General features: G+C 57.9%; 6 protein-coding genes across 6 annotated transcripts; 2 read left to right on the top strand and 4 right to left on the bottom strand.

The window, feature by feature from the left end:
• Positions 1–505: 505 nt before the first annotated feature.
• Positions 506–1,699, bottom strand: CcaverHIS019_0606030 (uncharacterized protein; the record flags this gene model as incomplete). The annotated part of the gene is made up of 1 exon (XM_060603079.1): positions 506–1,699. The coding sequence occupies one exon, from the start codon at positions 1,697–1,699 to the stop codon at positions 506–508; it is 1,194 nt and encodes a 397-aa protein (XP_060459409.1).
• Positions 1,700–4,814: 3,115 nt separating this feature from the next.
• Positions 4,815–7,085, top strand: CcaverHIS019_0606020 (uncharacterized protein; the record flags this gene model as incomplete). The annotated part of the gene is made up of 5 exons (XM_060603078.1): positions 4,815–4,835; positions 5,346–5,535; positions 5,649–5,709; positions 5,892–6,024; positions 6,072–7,085. The coding sequence occupies 5 exons, from the start codon at positions 4,815–4,817 to the stop codon at positions 7,083–7,085; spliced, it is 1,419 nt and encodes a 472-aa protein (XP_060459408.1).
• Positions 7,086–9,721: 2,636 nt separating this feature from the next.
• On the top strand, positions 9,722–12,343 carry CcaverHIS019_0606010 (uncharacterized protein; the record flags this gene model as incomplete). Its single annotated transcript, XM_060603076.1, has 1 exon — positions 9,722–12,343. One exon carries the CDS (start codon positions 9,722–9,724, stop codon positions 12,341–12,343), a length of 2,622 nt encoding a protein of 873 aa, XP_060459407.1.
• Positions 12,344–13,164: 821 nt separating this feature from the next.
• On the bottom strand, positions 13,165–13,755 carry CcaverHIS019_0606000 (uncharacterized protein; the record flags this gene model as incomplete). The annotated part of the gene is made up of 3 exons (XM_060603075.1): positions 13,165–13,325; positions 13,532–13,540; positions 13,578–13,755. The coding sequence occupies 3 exons, from the start codon at positions 13,753–13,755 to the stop codon at positions 13,165–13,167; spliced, it is 348 nt and encodes a 115-aa protein (XP_060459406.1).
• A 1,015-nt stretch (positions 13,756–14,770) lies between these two features.
• On the bottom strand, positions 14,771–15,174 carry CcaverHIS019_0605990 (uncharacterized protein; the record flags this gene model as incomplete). Its single annotated transcript, XM_060603074.1, has 2 exons — positions 14,771–14,874; positions 14,937–15,174. 2 exons carry the CDS (start codon positions 15,172–15,174, stop codon positions 14,771–14,773), a joined length of 342 nt encoding a protein of 113 aa, XP_060459405.1.
• A 1,053-nt stretch (positions 15,175–16,227) lies between these two features.
• CcaverHIS019_0605980 (uncharacterized protein) lies at positions 16,228–17,091 on the bottom strand (the record flags this gene model as incomplete). The annotated part of the gene is made up of 2 exons (XM_060603073.1): positions 16,228–17,055; positions 17,089–17,091. The coding sequence occupies 2 exons, from the start codon at positions 17,089–17,091 to the stop codon at positions 16,228–16,230; spliced, it is 831 nt and encodes a 276-aa protein (XP_060459404.1).
• Positions 17,092–17,729: the final 638 nt, after the last annotated feature.

Raw genomic sequence — 17,729 nt, 5'->3', positions numbered from 1 at the left:
ACGCTACCCAAATACACAGACATGTCGGGGATGCATGTCTCTTTTGATCTATTTGTTCCACCTGGGACAAGGTCATTCTGGGATCATTGTGTGAGGCGCGCCCGCTAATTCTGAGATGGTAGAGCGACATTCGGCCCATACCCCAATGATAGTAATGGGAAGCGGGAAAGCAGCGAGCCAGGTGGGCCAGTGTAGCCGGCCTGGCGCATGTTTGACAGACCCTCGACCCAGCGATATACTTGATGTGACGCGGCCAGACGGGTGATCAGGCCCAGGAGCCAGGAGTCGGCGTTTGCCCTACGAATAAGAGGCCATTCCGCGAGCGCAACAGCTGCTCGGCGCGGTCGAGAGGGATGTCGAGCATCTCCTGGCCCTGGATCGAGACGACAAAGCTGTCTGTACGGAAAGGAGAACGAGCTGCCTAGGGTGAGGCGGCAGGGAGGAGAGGATGGCGGTGACAACTTGTTCGTTGTTGCTCTCAAAGAGCTACATCGCTAGATACATTCTACGAGACACCAAGCACACCTCCGCCGGGAGCACAGTTGATGTACTCGAACTCCTGCATACTCGGTTCGAGCACATAGATCTCGTGCCACAGGCGAACACTGATGTTGCCGTGGCGTTCGGTGGCATACTTGACGAAACGGTGGACAACATCGAGGTGAGCTGGGCGTGTGGCGGCCCAGTCTTCGAGCTGCGTCAGCGACGCAAAATAGGCGAGACCAAATGTGCGGTCGGTGGGCTCAACATCGTTGTCGAGGACGGTCATAAAGCGTATCCCGTGACAGCCTAGTTCGCGAGCATGTTCCCTCAAGTCATCCATTGCGTGTAGTAGCGAACGCTGGATCGAAGGGTAGTTGGCACGCTCCTCGTCACCGCCGCCCCGCCAGTCCTGTCCCGATCGAATGACGCAAAGGTTCTTCTGCCCGCGCACTTGGACACGTCCTGTTCGCACAAGTGATGGTGAATCGTTCTCTTGGTCTTTGGCGTGTGGATCAACGGTTTCAGGACCGCCTTCTCCCTCCCCAAGGAGCGAGTCGTTCTGGGACACTGCGAGCCGATCCCGAGACGCCCCACGATATCCCCCTTCAAAAAGTGGCCCGCATGTACCTTCAGCGAGCACCGCAACACCTTCCCGCTGTCCTTCCGGATTAGAAATGATCGTTTCCCGCCGGTCGGCGCTGGGTACGAGGACTTCAAGGAACCAGCCGTATCCTTCCTCACCATCTCTCTCGCGGGCAGGATCGGTCCACCACTTCTCAAAGCCCGCCGCTCGCCAGGCGGTCATGGCAGCGCGGGACCTAAAGTAAGCGAGGATTGCGCGCGTCTCGCGGCCAGCCGCATCCGTACTTGCAGCCACGTCCAAGGTCACCGGTCCGTCAGCCCGGGTGACGTCCTCCGATTCCGACGAGCCAGGGGCAAGGGGACTGGATGATGCAGGTTCCACCGCCCCGGCGAAGAACGAGCGTGGGCCGTCCAACACGTCGTAAGCGAGCCCACCAGCATGTGCTTGAGCGCCCACAATGAAGAGAACCGATTCCGACAGCGAGGGGCTGAATGTGGCGGCATTGTTGACGATAGGGGCAACGTGGCCGACTGGACAGCGAGCAGGGACTGTGCGTGGGGAGGCGAGGTAGTCTGGAATAGCAGAGACGAACTTGGGTTGGTCGGGCACCGGCTGTGAGGAAGATCCGTACATGGTGGGGAAGATGGTGTGCGGGCTGTCGTGAATGCTAACCCCCCTGCACAGGTTATCTATTGCATCTCATGCGTACCAGAGTTGTAATCAGTGGTATGAATGTCATGTGCCGTCACGTAAATTGCAATCGGGATCTGCTTATCTGACCCGCTCTGGGAGGCTGCACGGCACCCTGTAAGCCGACATGTGACCTCAGACATTGACGCGATAGCTGACGTCAACCTGATGCCTATATACAGTAGCCTAAATAACCGGACGGTAACCTTGTCAAGCAATTAGCACTGATTACATTCTCACATCGCCCATAACCATGGTCACAATCGACGTCGCGTTCTACCCATTCATCTTGCGCCCCAAGAATCTCTCCTGGCCCCGCACACGGCGAGCAAGCCGCGTGCCGACGCCCGCTCTTCCGCTGCATCAAGCTCGGGCGTCGCATGAACGGTGAAGTGGTTGCGACTTCCATGTCGGCCCGACACCTCCCCGTGAAGCAGATTACGAAGAGGGCGCTCTCTAGGGCCCTACCAGGTGGTCGTATGTCCACGTCCTGGAAAGCGACGAGTTCCATCCCGTCAAGCACATTCCCATCAGGTGCCCTTCGTTGCAAGTACTCCGTCTGCCGCTCGCGACAGGTTCGCACCACCAGTACATACCATCGTTGACTTGCTTCGTACCTCTTTTGCTGCGGAGGGTGGCCAAATGATACCCGAGATGCCTGTTAAGCGGCATGTTGTGGTGTACGCTTACGATCCGGAATGGATCATCGGGCGCGACTTTGCGTACGACACGCAACAACTTCGTCCTGACTTGGAGGTGGTGTTCATTTCTTTGGGTTGGCCGCATGGCGATGGAAAGGAATCAACGCTGGTGGGGGAGGAGGAGGAGGCTGCCACACCTTGACTCGCCACTCACTGACCATCCGCCGAAACCAATCACCTGCTTCTGTCCGCCAACGTCTCACCTTGAATGTTTCCTCACCAACCTGCGCCTGGCACTCTTTGACAGTGAGCACGGATCGAAAGACGGGGTCTGGGTAACAGGGTTGGAAGCAGTCCGCGACGGCCTGGTGGTATTGGGAGGCGTACTGGCGGACTGCGTTCGCCCCGCAATCTTGTCCGACGAAGCGAAGTCGTCCTCCTCATCTGTGAGTTCATGCGATCGTCAATGTTCCCCACGCGGCACAGAAGCGGAGAATGAGTATAGGCTTGCAGAAGCCGTAAGTGTTCCTCCACTGGTGCCCACTGCTCTCCAATGTCGACGGCGAGAAGCGCTGCTCGTTCATGACCGTTGGCGCAGTGTACATTGACACGCCACCACAAGACCTCAAGCAGAGGCAGGTCCTTGTAGCACACTGCACGAAAGTTCTTCGTGTCGTTGTCCAGGATGCGCACATGGTCCCACCTCATGCGGATGAGGTGGTCGTCGTTGGCGAGTAGTACACGCTGTGTCGGGAGGCGCCGACGCACGTAAGTGTGGAGCGAGGACATGCACCCGACTATCTCGATGTACGCCTCGCGATCCTGTGGGCCGAAGCAGCGGGAGGCAACTGGCGGGCGCGCGATGCTCTCATGGTGGACGAGGGCACGGTCCGCTGCGGTCCGGTTGGCACGACTGACGGCACGAAGGCGGATGAGGAGCTCGAGCGAGGCGTGAGAGACGATGAGCTCCCAAATGTGAGGGTATGAGGTGCTGTCAAGGACCGCCTGGGTGCAAAAGTGGTGAGATGTCAAGATGAGGGATTGAGTCGTGCGTTTGGAACGAAGTATTGGTGCGGCACATGCCTACGACCATGGACTTTGCACTTGGGGCCATCGTCCGATTAACCCAACACCGACTATCTCCGTGCCGTGCGCGACAATCTCAGTGATCACGTCCCCGCCCAAAGCGTAAAAAGCTGCCGGATGAAGCCAGCTGGCAACCTGTTGCAGGGATCGAACCTACGACCCTCTGGTATCCGAAGCAAATCGAAGCCAGAAACTCTAAAACCTCTGAGTTAAACAGGTGGCTTGGAAATTATGCCATTCGCCACTTGTTATCTTCGAGCGGGGAAGGTCATTTAGCCGATTTAGCAGTCACCAGGAAGCTGACCATGCCAACGGATGAATCAAGCTTGTAGTCCAGCTCCCTGCGACAGCGTCTGCATGACCTTATTCTCATTTCTCGATTCCATACCGAACACGGTAGATGGACGCCAACTCGTTAAACTCAGTAGAGTCCGACGAGGCTGAATGGATCGTAGTTGATGTCAACGTCCCACTCGGTGTTCTGCGTCCTCTTAGCAAATTAGCACGGTTGCGTTTCAAAACTGGTTGTCGGATTCTGAGACATGTCCCGCATCGAACCTAATGGCCGAGATCAATATAGCTGATTACAGGGAGGCATTGTCGAGGCTTGAACATTTGGTGGGATCTGGTGAGATCCCAGCCGACGGAGACTGTACTGTATGCATCTAGAGCCTAAGATATGCAGCCTCTCGATCACCTCGGCGTGCCGGACCGGGGAGCGTGCCTGGATTGGGTCGACGTCACTGATTCAGCATCACATGAGAGGAGCCACGTGAGCGCTGCTGGCAGCTTTTTGATTAGGTGTCATGTTGGCTGCATAGGGTGCAATGGTCTACAAAACACGGGTAGGGGACTAGGTATGCCCATGGCAAGTAGTAGTGGTGGTGGCTTGTGTATGGGGTGGATGGCAAAGAGCGGTGACGTTGGCCGAGGTTGAGGGTAAAGAAAAGAGGGGAGATAGGTACGAGGGAGAGGTGAGGCAGATTCTCGATCACTTGTACCCCGCTGTCGATCACAATCCCCTCTTTGAACTCTGGCCGGCCTGCCTAAACAGTGGATACTCCACCCCCATAACCCTCACTCCTTTCGCTCACTCTAAACTCGTAACAACTTCTATTCCATCCATCCCAAAGCATACAACATCCATCCTCCCTGTATTCAACATCTTGTCATCTTTTGCATGGTTTGCAATACATCAAACTAGACCCTTGGACTGCACAGCCCGCCCTTCACTTCTTACACTCCCAACATACGCACTGTCACAAATCAAAGGCAGGCTGCTCAGCTTCCCATTACCTACAAGTTGTCATTACATTATTACACGCCCATCCATGTCCACCATCACACTACCCGTACGTCTTCGCACCTACGCACCTACGCATCACCTGCACCTACGCACATCCTCATCCACACACCCACCTCTTCTCCATGCTCCGCACAATACTCCGCATCTCGTACACAGCCCACATGCTTACCACCGTCATGCTCGCTCCCAACCCCATCCCTCTCTCGCTCCCCATGCTGCGACTCCACCTTCCCTTTCCTCTCCTCCGTCTCGTCACTTTGGCGACATATTCTCACCATCACTCGGCCCGTCATCAATATCGATCGCTTGTCGTCTCATCTGAACAATCATGGACGGTCACTGGCATAACGGCCCTCCAAACGGTCATTCCAACAACCGCTGCGGCAACACACACTTCCAATACAATCTTGCCCCGCGCAACTCCCTCTCGACACGCACTTGTGTCGTCTACCGGGCCCCGCGACCCACGCCCATCCTACCTGCCCACCACACACGCACGCGACGATCGCGCCCGTGCCGTCCCCTCGCTATCTGTGACTTGATCTCTGCCGATCAGAGTGTGGGCCGCATCCGATGCTACTGGGCTCTCCTGGCCCCACAGTACGGCTCGGCGCCAGGCGGCGGGGGCCAACTCGAGCTCAAGTTTGTCTATCTGGACCCCGTGCTGAGCAACCACCTGGGTCCGCAGAGCATGAGTGTGCTCAACCACGGGCTCATCGACCTGATCCACCCCGACGAACGAGAACGTGAGTGTGCTGACGGAGCTGGCTCACTTTTACGAGCGGAAAGTGCGCCAGCGCGACGGTGTCGCGCTAGTTGGCTCGCCCTAGAGTGTAAGTGTCATCTGGCTGACAGGCAGAGGCACGAAACGACCTCGCTAGCGCCATCCAGTCCGACGACCTCCAAGGGAGTGTTACCCGGTGAGTCAGCACTCAGAACTGGGCGCAGCGGGTTGGCACCGAACGTAGTCTCCTGCTCGCGTGAGACACGTCTCCTACCTTGGTCTCGACTGCATGTTCCTGGCGTGTGTCGGCGGCCACACTGTCGCCCTCTACTTGTCGCCGCCGACGTCACGACTAGCCCTGCACGCTGACACACACAGCATGCGCTTCTCACGGTTGTCGCGCATCCGCCAAATGTGCGGGGCACAACCTGGCGACATTGTGCTGCCGCCGGACATGGACACAGTGACTGAAGACTCGGACTACCTCATCATTGATTTAGTGTTGAATTGGGTGAGTCACTGATCGGGATGCGATCGACACGTGCTTATCGGGATCAGGTTGCGGACGGTTTACTCCTCGCCTTTCTCCACGCAATCAAGGACTTTGATCCGCAGGCGAACAACGACCCTAGTCGCCAGCAAGAAGGCTGGTCCAACTTCTGCGGCTCCACTGGCATGACGGATGGGGACCTCCAAACACTGCAGCAGAGCATCTCGAACAACGTCACACCACCACCACGAACCCGGTATCCGCCAACGCGTGTGTTACAGATCCATGCGGTCCACCACAATGCAGCGCAGCCTACGACTCTGGTGTTCACGTGGCCGCCAGCACGGCCAACAGACAAGTCATCGCCACAGTTTGACGGGCTGTACGACGCGGACGAGTACGCCGAACTGATGCGCGGTGTCGACATGGATCCGAATGCATTGGCGGCCAAACCAGGCGAGGTGCGCACCAACTGTACGACACGGTTCGGTGCCGAGCACTCGATACGTACCGAGGGGTTGTACCGACACGTCACGTCAGTCTTCATCCCGTACGGCAAGATCGTCTTTTCCTGCTTCCAGACGACAAACCTGTACGAGTTGCCCAACAATACTGCCGGTCCGACCGGTCCGACGCACGAGGGTTGGAACGCCCCACACACCGCCCCGCAGCAGGCGCCTCCTGCGCACCCACCACAACCAGCCGTCTCCAATGGGCCACAACAAGAATGGCGACCCGAGTATGAGCGGGGATACGCGGCGCCGGCGCCAACGTTTCCTGCTTCAGAGTATCCTGCGCATGGGACGTACCCGCCGCCAGCCCAGTATGATGCGGGGTACGGTCACTCGGCTGAGCCCGTGAACCATGCGCCAGTATCGCAGACGCGCGGGGGAAGTACGCGTCCGCTAGTCCGCCCGCCTGGCGACATCGAGAAGTGCCGTGGGTGCGGGACGCGCGAGAGCCCCGAATGGCGCAAGGGCGAGAATGGAGTCAAGGATCTGTGCAATGCGTGCGGACTGAAACTAGCGCGCGCAGTTGCCAAGCGTGAGGGCAGACAGAAGCCGCGTAAGAAAGACAAGTAGATGAGAAGAGGTAGAACCTGGGAGTCTGGGTACTGTATATGGAGCTGCAGCGCGGTGGCTGGTGCACACTGCCCGTAGCCATAATGTAATGTGCCAGCGTCGGGGGGTGGAGAAGGGAGTTTTCCCAGGATGCACATGTGTGCCTACGCTTCCATGATCTGGGTCACGATCTGACTCACATGACTTTACATGACTTGTCAGGCCCAGGTACACACGGACGTTGCAACTTAGTGGCTGTTCGCGAGCAGCGAGTTCACACGGACTCGGACAGGGCGACGGTGCAACAGGGCGATATCCTCTGAAAGAGGCCTGCCGGTGCTGGCAGCATTCCTGGCTCGTCCCAATCAGTCTGATTTGGCACCTAATCCCCCAAGAGAGCGCCATGCCGGCCACCTGGCCACCCGGCCATGGCCGGCCACCAACTCAATCTGCCCCGCCGACATTCGCCCCCGCCCCCGCCCCCGCCCTGACACCTGAGAGACCACGCCACTTCCATGCCACGCTTGACCCGCACCCAGCCAAGCCTGACTCGCAATCCCACCCACGCACGGTCCTGGTAATCTAGTTGCGCGGCGTGCCTTTATACTTGCAACTCAGCAACATCCGACTGTGACATGCCGACATAGCGAGTTTGAGCTTTGAGCTTGAGGGCGAAAAGATACAGGACTATAAATGGGAGGCGCGTAGAAGAGACGCGTAGACCAGCAATGGAGAGACGCGTAAGAAGCAAGGGATGATGACAATTCAGATGCAACATGGTCAATTCATTGGGATGGGACCATGAGATGACGATATGAGGGTGGGTAAGACAGATTTAGAAATGTCTCGCGGGTCCTCTCGGAGGAATGGACGCGTCCAGGGGCGCAAGAGCATTTCTGTTTCCAGGCCTCGTTGTCCACTTGTCCATGCCGGCGCGTGCCAGTCGAACACCAGGGTAACGGTGCTCGAGGAATGGACGCGTCGAGTTTGCCATTCTCGTCAAGCGTGTCGTCCATGATCATGATCAAGTCGACCACCCCATGTCACGCTGCTGCCGGTTCTGGGTCAGCTGCCCCTGCGCCGGAACCGGACCGGGTGACCTGCACAGTCGATGGCGCCGATCTCCCGCGTTGCCTCCGTAGCTCTGTAGCTCTGTAGCTCCGTGTCACCATTGGCCGTCACGCGTTCCTGTCAAGTCCAGATGTCGTTGAGTTTGGGGTGCGTACTAGTACCTCGGTGTTCACGCGCATAACTTTCTTCCGTGGCGGCTGGTGCCGAGTCTGGCAGGTGCCGAGTCTCGTAGGCATATGGGAGCAGAGCTGACAGCCAAGGCCGCAGTTCCGTGGAAGCTCCTGTCCTCGCCTGAATACATGAGGGAAGTGCTTGTGCCAATGGAATGCGGGACGGAAAAGGCCACTGCTGTGGGGAGGTGGAGACCCGCTGCGCTGCACCAGTCCGTGCGCAAGTAGAGTACGATAGCCTGGAAATGGAATGTGGGCGACACAACTGAACCCAGGCCCAAAGCAGCCCACCCATAAACCCTGAAATATCAAGTCCCACGCCATCAAGGTCTCCATCTCTTCAACCCCTATTTAGTACGACGCGTCTTGACGGCTAAGGATATTGGTTGGTGGGTGACATGGGCATGGGTGGGGTCAGGACCGTTAAGACCGTTAGGACTGTTAGGACCGTTAGGACCAGTTAGGACCGGTCAGGACCGGTCAGGACCAGTTAGGACCAGTTAAGACCAGTTAGGACCGGTCAGGACCAGTCAGGACATGCAGGACATGGGGGTTTACAGTTGGGGTATTTAATGAGAATAAAAGTTTGGTAGGGAAGTGGGCTGAAGGTAACAAGTCGCGATAGGGGTTCCAATTGGTAAAGCGTGGGAAGAAGAGAGGCGCGTCAAAACGCGTCCAAAGTAAAACTATTCAATACAAACGCTTATCAGCAGAGGTGACTTTCAGGATAATCAACAAACTTCTGATCAGGGAAAGGGGTATTCAACAACCTTGTTCCTGATGATTCTCCACTTCCTTCTTTCCCTCCTCTACCGCGCTCTCTCTCTCTCTCTCTCTCTCTCTCTCTGTATCTTGGCCTTGCAGGAAAGTAGGCACTAACTTTGGGACAACGACGATGACTTCAGAGTAACAGTTTGGTGGCTTAGTCGGGGCAACGACGCCCAACGCCTGCTCGCTTCTGGACCTCTAGCGCGACTTGCTTTTGACCAGCCACCAAAAGCCAAAGCCAAAGCCAAATCAAATCGAGTTACTGTTTCACCACCAACTGCTCCTCACCACCACTCCTCATCATCCTCTTCCTCTTCTTCCCGAGACTTGTCATTTTCTTCATCACCCTATCCATCTTTCCACATTTTTTACCTCTTGATCATTTCTTGTACACTGCCTCATCTCACCTTTGTCACTCTCGTCACTTGACAACTCTGTTCACTCTTCATTCATTCACACTCCCGTCGCCCATCCGACAGTTGAACTTGTCTCTCAGAACTGGGTCACGCGTCACGCCAAACGCACCACCACCCGCTCACCCGACTCCACACTTCCGCTCCCCGTTCGCACTCATACGAGAGCGACGACCGCTTGATCTTCAATTTTGTCTCTTCACTCTTCTCTTGGCCACTGCATCGTCGTTGCATAATGGCCATCCTCCAGACACTTCAGCACAAGGCGTCGCTGGGCCGCCTTCGCAAGGCCTCCAAGGTCTCCGCCGACGCGGCGCGTCCGACGGTCGTGCCGCCTCTCCCAACCGCGCCAGCAGACACAGATCGCGGCACTGAGATCCTATCGCCAGAACTGCCCACCACTTCGCCCAACCCGAACGGCTTCAAATTCTGGCGCAAGCGCGCCCCATCCCCCAGCCCCAGCCCGGAGGCAAGCTACGTCCCCGCCCTCCAGAAGACCAAGAGCATCCTCCGCCGCCGGCCGTCGCGTTCCGCGAGCGACGACGAGCACGAGACGGCCCGCGTCAAGTTTGGCAACCGCTCGCCCAGACCTGGGTACCACGCGCCTCCGAGTGCATTCCGCGCCGAATCGGCCTCCCCAACCCCGCCCCTGCCCATCCCCTCGCCTTCCCTCTCGGCCGGATCGGTGCGCGACAGGGCGTCGCCCTCGCTGTCCGCGCACACACCTTCCCCTGGCCGGCGTACGTCGAGCCTCCCATCCCCGGCACTCACTGTCGGTTCAGCCAACTCTGCAAGTTCGACTGGCTCGTACTTCCCTCTAGGGACACCAAACTCGCACTCGCTGTCACCCCAGGCATACGTCCCCTCCACTCCGATTCAGGCGCGCTCTGGGTCTGTCTCCTCGCGAGGATCTACCACCCCGCGCGACTCGACGCCTTCTCCTGTCGGAGGCTCGCGCCTCTCGACCGCGTACGCTGCCGTGCCCGAGTCACCCGCCGACGCTGCATGCCGGCCGTACACGCCCGTCGCGCGCGGCGCGCCGCCGCCCGTCACATACCGCGCAACCCGTCCTACATCCAGCGTGAGCACGAGTAGCCAGAGCACGGTGCGCGCTGCGCCGCAATCACAGAGCAGACCTGTTAGCAGCATGTCGTCGACGTCGTCGCGTGCTCGCCGTGTCAGCTCTAGACCCCAGATGCGCTCGACCAGAAGCACAAGAGCCTCCATTGCCTCGATCTCGACGTTCGCCTCGTCGTCTTCGACTGGCCACTCTTCATCCCCGGGCATGTCGCCAGTGTCCAATAACGGCCACTTCGCCACAGTTTCGGGTCACCCGTCGTACGCCTACGCCTCCAGTGTTGCCAGCCACGGCTACAGTCCCGTGTACAGTGGGCCGCAGGCGTTCACTTTTCCTTCCAATGGCCGCTCTTCCGTGACACCGACGCCAACCACGCCGCCTAAGCACACCAGCTCCCTGCCGCCAGGCGCTGCCGACGACGTGCCGATGTTCAACGTCATCCCTGCGACTCCAGGCGCAGCGGAGGAGGACGCTGTGGCCGACCAGCCAACCCACCGGCGAAGCACATCCTCTGAGCGGCAGCGCCGCCGCAGCGCGTCGATGGAGCGCACGCTCGAGGTCATGCACGAGGAGGAGGAGGAAGTCGAAGAGGCCGTCACGGCGCGCAAGCTCGACTTTGACCTGGACGAGTTCAAGCAGTCGCCGCGATTAAACGACGGTCTGCTGGTCGGATCGCCAATCCACCTTAACACTGTGTCACTTGAAGAGTTGGATCTGAGCGACACCGAGTCGGACACGGGCACTGACGAGACCGAGGTGCGCACCGAGGATGAGACTGTAGCAGTTCGCAACCTCTCGGTTGCACTTCAGCCCGTGCCGGCGCCGCCTCCCCGATTCCCCAAGTCGCCAAAGCGCCACATGGCGTCACTGTACCAGGCTCATGACGACGGCCGGTCAATCTCGCAGTCGCTTGCCGAGCTCGCGGCCCTTGCTTGCGATCTTCCGCCTCTAGACGAAGATATGACGATGATGGCCAATACAGCTGCCCGCCGCCTGGCGGAGGCCAGAGCCACCGTCGACGTTTCCGAGCCGGTCTTCGACTACTCTTCGCCTCGCCCGGTTTCGGCGGCCCCGGTGATGATGACCAACTACCGCCCGCCCGTGAAGAAGGCTTCGTCCACCTCGCCGCCAACTCGCGTTCTCCCCCAGGTGCCCAGCGAGGACGCCGAGTTGAGGCGCAAGACGATTGCTGCACCTCCTCAGGTTCCCCTTCCCCCCACGCCCAAGAGCTACAGCTCGCAAGCTTCGCTCCCGTCGCTCATGTCGCACGCAAGTATGCCCTCCTCGTCCTCGGATTGCACCGCGTCCTCGTGGAACTCGCAGCGCTCGATCACGTCGTCGCCCGAGTCGGACAAGCTCGACCTGGCGTTTGACCACATGATGATTGGCTCCGAGCTCCCAGACAACCCGGGTCTTGGACTTGGCCTCGGCCTTGGTCTCGACCTGAACGAGACCAAGCCGGCCATTTCCGTGTCCCCAGCAGACGACGGCGATGTGCGCGTGCGCCCGAACTCGAACCGCATGTCGAGCTGGCATCCTCACCGTGTGGCGCTGTACGGCACGCCGGAGCTTGGCCGCATCGGCGAGCGCGACTCGTACTGCTCGGTCAGCACTGTTCGGCACACGCCGCACGGTTCGATCTCGAGCATCAGCCTGATGAGCGAGATGAGCGACGACGAGGCGCTCAACGCGCAGGTCGTCGACATTACGACGTTGGCGCATCCATACGTCGTTGGGAGGCGGGACGCGCGTGCGCACGAAGTCGGTGTCGCGTTCTAGCCTGCCTCCAGATCTTAATAGGGGCTGAGCCCCAGTTGTTACTACTACACTATCGAACATTGAATATATGCATGTAACTACCAGTGAGGCTGCCGCGTCTTCAGACTGCCGAGCGTCTTTATGTCCACAATGGCGCGGACGATACTTGCCAGCTGGCAGTGATTCAATTCGAGTGCGTATCGACTGGTGCGCTGCAGACCCTGCCGCCTTTGTTTGGTGGTGCAGGAGTTAGCCTGAGCGTGGTTCACAAGTCGATCTGAACATTACTGTGGCTAGGTCACGCATGTCAGTGCTTGATTAGTTTGAGCGGCGACGTAGATTTCGGCAAATTCACGGGGCTAGTCCGATTCACACCAGGCATTAGACAGTGCTGGAGGGTACTGTATGCTTCCGTCACCCAATCTCACTGCGTTGGTCACCGCTTGTAGCACCTCTTGCAACCTTGATACACACCAGCACTAGGAACATCCTGTTCCAGTTCACCACAGTCCTCTGTCTCTCTCGCGGATAGTCGGCAATGATGAAAGGAGTAACTTTCCAGGCGACCGGCTGGTCCCGCCGCGGCAAGTCGCGTAGAATGCACAATGACAGACTCGATAACACTCGACAGACGGCTGAGGATGATTTGAGTGGTTGGATCTTGTCCGTCTTGCAGGCATCTCGGACCGGGCTTATTCCTCAACATCACAGCACGCGTATCTGATCATTAGGTGCGACCCTATTCGCTCCGTCAGGCCAAGGAGCGAGTTGAGAAGGTGAGAGTTGACAAGTCGACAAGTTGAGAAGGCCCAGTGGCGGAGCGGAGGTTGATGGTGTCAGGGTCAGGTTGTCTCGCTGCACTCCCCGCGCTGCCCGCGGGAGCAGTTCATACTCACTGACAGTCCGACCTCCTCGGCAGTGGAGATGATAACGTTAATGGTAATCTCAAGGATTTCGGGATCGGGATCGGGATCAGGGAACAGGTGTTTGCCACTCCCCATAGCTATTTATTATGGTCATGTCAGTGAGTTGAGCGGATGCACCAAGGAAGAGGTAGCGACAAAGTAACGCCAGAAGATTAAGTGAGATGTGTGGAAAGCTACAGTACAAAGTCGGCGCAGCGTCAACGCCGGACACACCCGTACGATATCGTTTCGGGCGCACTCTGATTAAAATCACCAAGCTCAACACACCGGAATCCGGGCGTACAGTATTCGCCTGAGTCATCAGCGATACGATGTATGGGTTCACACACCTGTCCAGGTATGGCAGCACTCGTGGTTGTCGGGCAGACATGCTAGGGCGCAGTACGTGCACCCTGGGGAGTCGGGCAGGCGCGCCGTGCTGGCATCGGTGATGCCGTTGTCGAAGAACATGGGGTTGGGTTGGGCTGCGGCCGAGAGGGCCAAGAAGACCAGGGGGAGGGCGAGCATCGTGGAGAGGGCGTTGAGGAGTTCGGCGTGATGAAGAGGTATGATATATCAGCCGCGACATGGCATATTCTACCAGTGTGGGGTGGAACAGGGTTGCTTCCCTTAGTGGATGTGGCGGCCTTGAATTCCTTTATGAATTGGAACCAAACCTTGAATTTCTTTATGAATTGGAATCAGGCTTGAATTTCTTTATGAATTGTAATCAGGGATGGAGAGAGCATCCTGGCAGCAGGCCCAGAGCCACTATGACTACAGTCTCTTACGACACGCCGATGTAGAGCTGGGCGTTTGATACACAAACCTGTCCGTCGGCGATCACGTGATCCTGGAATGTGAAAGCTCACGAAGAACGTAGTGTGCAATTGATGCCACTAACAGCCTTTAACACGGCCATATCGCACTATTGATCAACCTCGCACAGACAACGCGCTGCAGAGGGATTATGCGGGGCATTGCTTTCAAGTCAAGACGGAGAAGGGCTTCCTTCCGTTGGCCGTTTTAACTTAACTTCCAATCAGAGCAGACGATTGAGGCTGTGCACTCACACATGCGTGAGGGTGCTCGATGACGGTGGCAGGACACGCCGTCTGGCTGTCCAAAGGTCAAAGGGAGTTGCCAAATCGGCTGGGGGCGATGGATCTCTTCGGATGGTTTGGTTGGCGCGGAGGGGAAGACGACATGGAATTAGCAAAACCCTAGAGCTTTTGTGGCCGCCGACCATCTCGTCGACCCGTTCACTCACAGGCCTTTGAAAGCTAAAGGATCCAAGATGCAGCAGCAATGGAGGGGTTAAAGGACTGTTCATAGGCGGCGATGTACAGCTTAGGCTCCAGAGAGCGGTGCTACCTAAGAGAAATGAGAGTGGCAGCAGAAGAGTTGCCGGTGAAGAAGAAGCTAAAGAGGTGATGTACAAAGATGAAAGGTCCTTGAAGCCGTGTTGTTGATTTTTGCTAGTCGACTGATGCACTGGAATTAATGTGACTCGAGATTGCTGGAGAGCAGCGGGCTCACCCGGCTAGAGGACGTCAATGTCAAGGCCAATGGGGGCGAGGCAGATGTGGACGAGGTGCTCCCCGTGGCCGCTGGTACTGCACTGGCAGTTGCTGGGGCAGAAGTTCCCTGTTATCAGCGGGGCAGGAAGGGAAGATGAGTGGAGTAGAAAGCGGAGGAAGCTTGCTCACCGGACTCCCCACAGCAGACAGTGCCGGGAGGGATGCAGCTGCCACCGCACGGGTAAGCGCAGGGAGGAGGAGGAGGAGGAGGAAGGGCGCGTGGGTAGGTTTCGGGGCAACCGGGGTAGTCGGGGAGAGCGATGGGGGGATGGGGGGCACCGCGCTTGGCGAGGAAGGCGCCGGCCTTGTCAGCGGGGGCGGCGATGACCGCAGCGGCGAAGAGCGCGACGAGGGCCATGGCGAGCATTGTGAAGTTTATAAAGAGGGTGTGTTGTAGTAGTGAGAAGGGAGGGTGAAGCGAAGTGGTTGGGCGTTGTAGAGTGGAGACTGAGAGTGAGAGAGTAGATGAAGAGGAGTGCTGTGAAGAAATGAGTTGGTCAAGGCGGAGGGGGGGGTTGGGGGGGGGGGGTTTATATCTCTTTCGACAGCTCCACCCTTGGTAGGAGGGAAGGTGCCAGAGCAGTCGGTCGGCCTTGGTCCGCTTGTTCGCACTTCGCACTCGATCAGAACTACAATATGACAAAAAAACTCATTAAACCCCTCGCCACATGATTGCTACCTCACTGGATCGGCAGACGTCGCTCATCTGAGGAGCTGATCCATGCTGAAATCTAATCTGCACCCAATGGAGGATCATGTCGATGAAGCAATCAGGACCGAACTGTCTCGTTCGCGCTGACTGCTCGCCCCAATCTACCCGCCTCATGATCCATGGTGTAAAATCTGGTCAGCATGTGCAGGTGATGCAGGTGAGCCAGCCCTCTGATGCACTGGTGGAAAGCCATGTTGCCATGGATTCGCGGTAGCCAGGATTATCTCATGGCAAAGTCCGGAGGAAGGTAGTTCGTCAACTGAGGGCAGTACAGTAACAACTAAGGCAGGACTGCCATGGTTTCGACTGTCATGCTAAGAGAGGCCCTATCATGCCTATCACCCTGGACCGGATGGCCGCTATGCCAAGCTGCGCAGTCGCTCGCACGCCGGCCCGTAGTCGCCGGAGAGTCTCATTAGATGGTTAGCGGTACAGCTTTGCAGCTCTACAGGAGATCAGGAGATAAATTGCCTGCTGTCACCGTTCAAATCTAATCTGCGCCCGTCCTGCGTCCCGAGTATCGTGTGGGATCAGCGTCACCCCACCCACAATGGGCAACTTGCATGATCAGCATGACCATCACAAGCTTATGTTCTTGGCAATTGGCTAATCTACTTGGCCCGGAAGTGCTTTCAAACCAGCCGAGCAACTCGTCCGGCGTGTCCCCAAAGTAGTTGTAGCCGTCGAAGCGGCGGTCGTCCCCATGAGTCAGTAGAGCTTCTTCTCACTGGCGCCGAGTCCATCAAAGATCTCCTGCGTATCCTTCGGAGCATCGGCGAACATGTCGCCCTTGACCTGCGCGACGAGCGTGGGGATCTTGACTTGAGCGGCCGAGCTCTGTGGGAAAAGGTCGCCTGCACGCAGGACAATCGCCGCCCACACGCCCTTGTCAAACTCCTGGAGCGCCTTGGCAAGATCGACACCGGCGCCCTCGGCAGCCCTGGCGACAAACGCGCCCGCGCTGACCGGCTGAAGGGCCACAAAGGCTCTAGCCGGGGCCATGTCCTGCGGGAAGTTCTTGAACGCCGCGATGCCCGATTTGGCACCCATGCAGCGAAGATCGAGGGCGACTTCCAAGTCACGCGTCGGGCCCCACGTTGAGAGGAAGCGCATCGCGCCGGCGACGTCACGACTCTCGTGGGCACCCACGGTGGACGTCTCGCCCCAGTTGCTGTACGAGAGGCCGTGGGTGCGCCGTTCGTACGCCAGGACCGCGTACCCTGCCTTGTGGAGGTCCGCATAGTCCGGGATAAAGTTGACGTCGATGAGGCCAAAAGCGTCAAAGCCGGGCTTCGAGCCTGGGTAGCCACCCTTGTTGAACGTCATTGGATGGTTACAGAGGATCACGCGTGTGGCACTGGGGCGCGGGATCCACCACCCTTCAAGCATGACACCGCCAACAGCCGGGAACCACACCTTCTCGTACTCGAGTCCCGCGTCGGAGGGGTAGTTCTGCAACGGGGCACGATGGGCCCCTTTCGTAAGGAATTGGACCTGACTGTCGACGACAGTCTGGAGGACGTTCTTGGAGTCGCTCTGGGGTTAGTCAGAAGGGTAAGTGCCAGTCACCATAGTGGTTGGTGATCGGTTTTTGGAGCTGTGGAGTGGTCAAGTAATCAACGTGAGAACTTCCTGATGAAGTCGGCGAGGCGACCTGGCCCTGTTATGTCAACGGCTTGGAGCTTCGGCGTAAGTCGTGACGTCGGAGAAGAACACCGTAGAGCGCAGGTACATTGTGGAACGTTTCTATCTTCCTCCACCACTCCACCTCCACAAAACCGTCAGTCTCGAGAGTTGCTTTCCCACGCTCCTCCACCAATCCACCTCCACTACACCATCGGTCCTGAGCAGCCGGACTCCACTCTAGTGTAACATCAACGCCAGTCCGTCAGCGATGCTTACGCGCTGCGCAGGGAGCCTGCCGACTGCAAAAGAGGCGGTTTAAGTCGGAGTGGAGGTGGGTGGAGGACCAGTGGAGGACCGCCAGTGATCGACAAGTATGTGTTTGGCCGTTCCAGGCAGCGACGATCACTATCCACATGACGCGGAGACCCCACGAAACTTGATATCGGTATTTTACACCACCTCATTTTTAATCTTACGTAATATACTCTTTTCGACTCACTGCCACCAACACGGTGCTCGCCGTCTGGCCCATCTCGCTCGACTCGCCTCGCCTCACAATCTATCTCAACGTTACTGCAAAAGCA

This window comes from Cutaneotrichosporon cavernicola (assembly GCF_030864355.1).
Source record: "Cutaneotrichosporon cavernicola HIS019 DNA, chromosome: 6".
NCBI lineage: Eukaryota > Fungi > Basidiomycota > Tremellomycetes > Trichosporonales > Trichosporonaceae > Cutaneotrichosporon > Cutaneotrichosporon cavernicola.
This window is presented reverse-complemented; position numbering and strand designations above follow the sequence as displayed.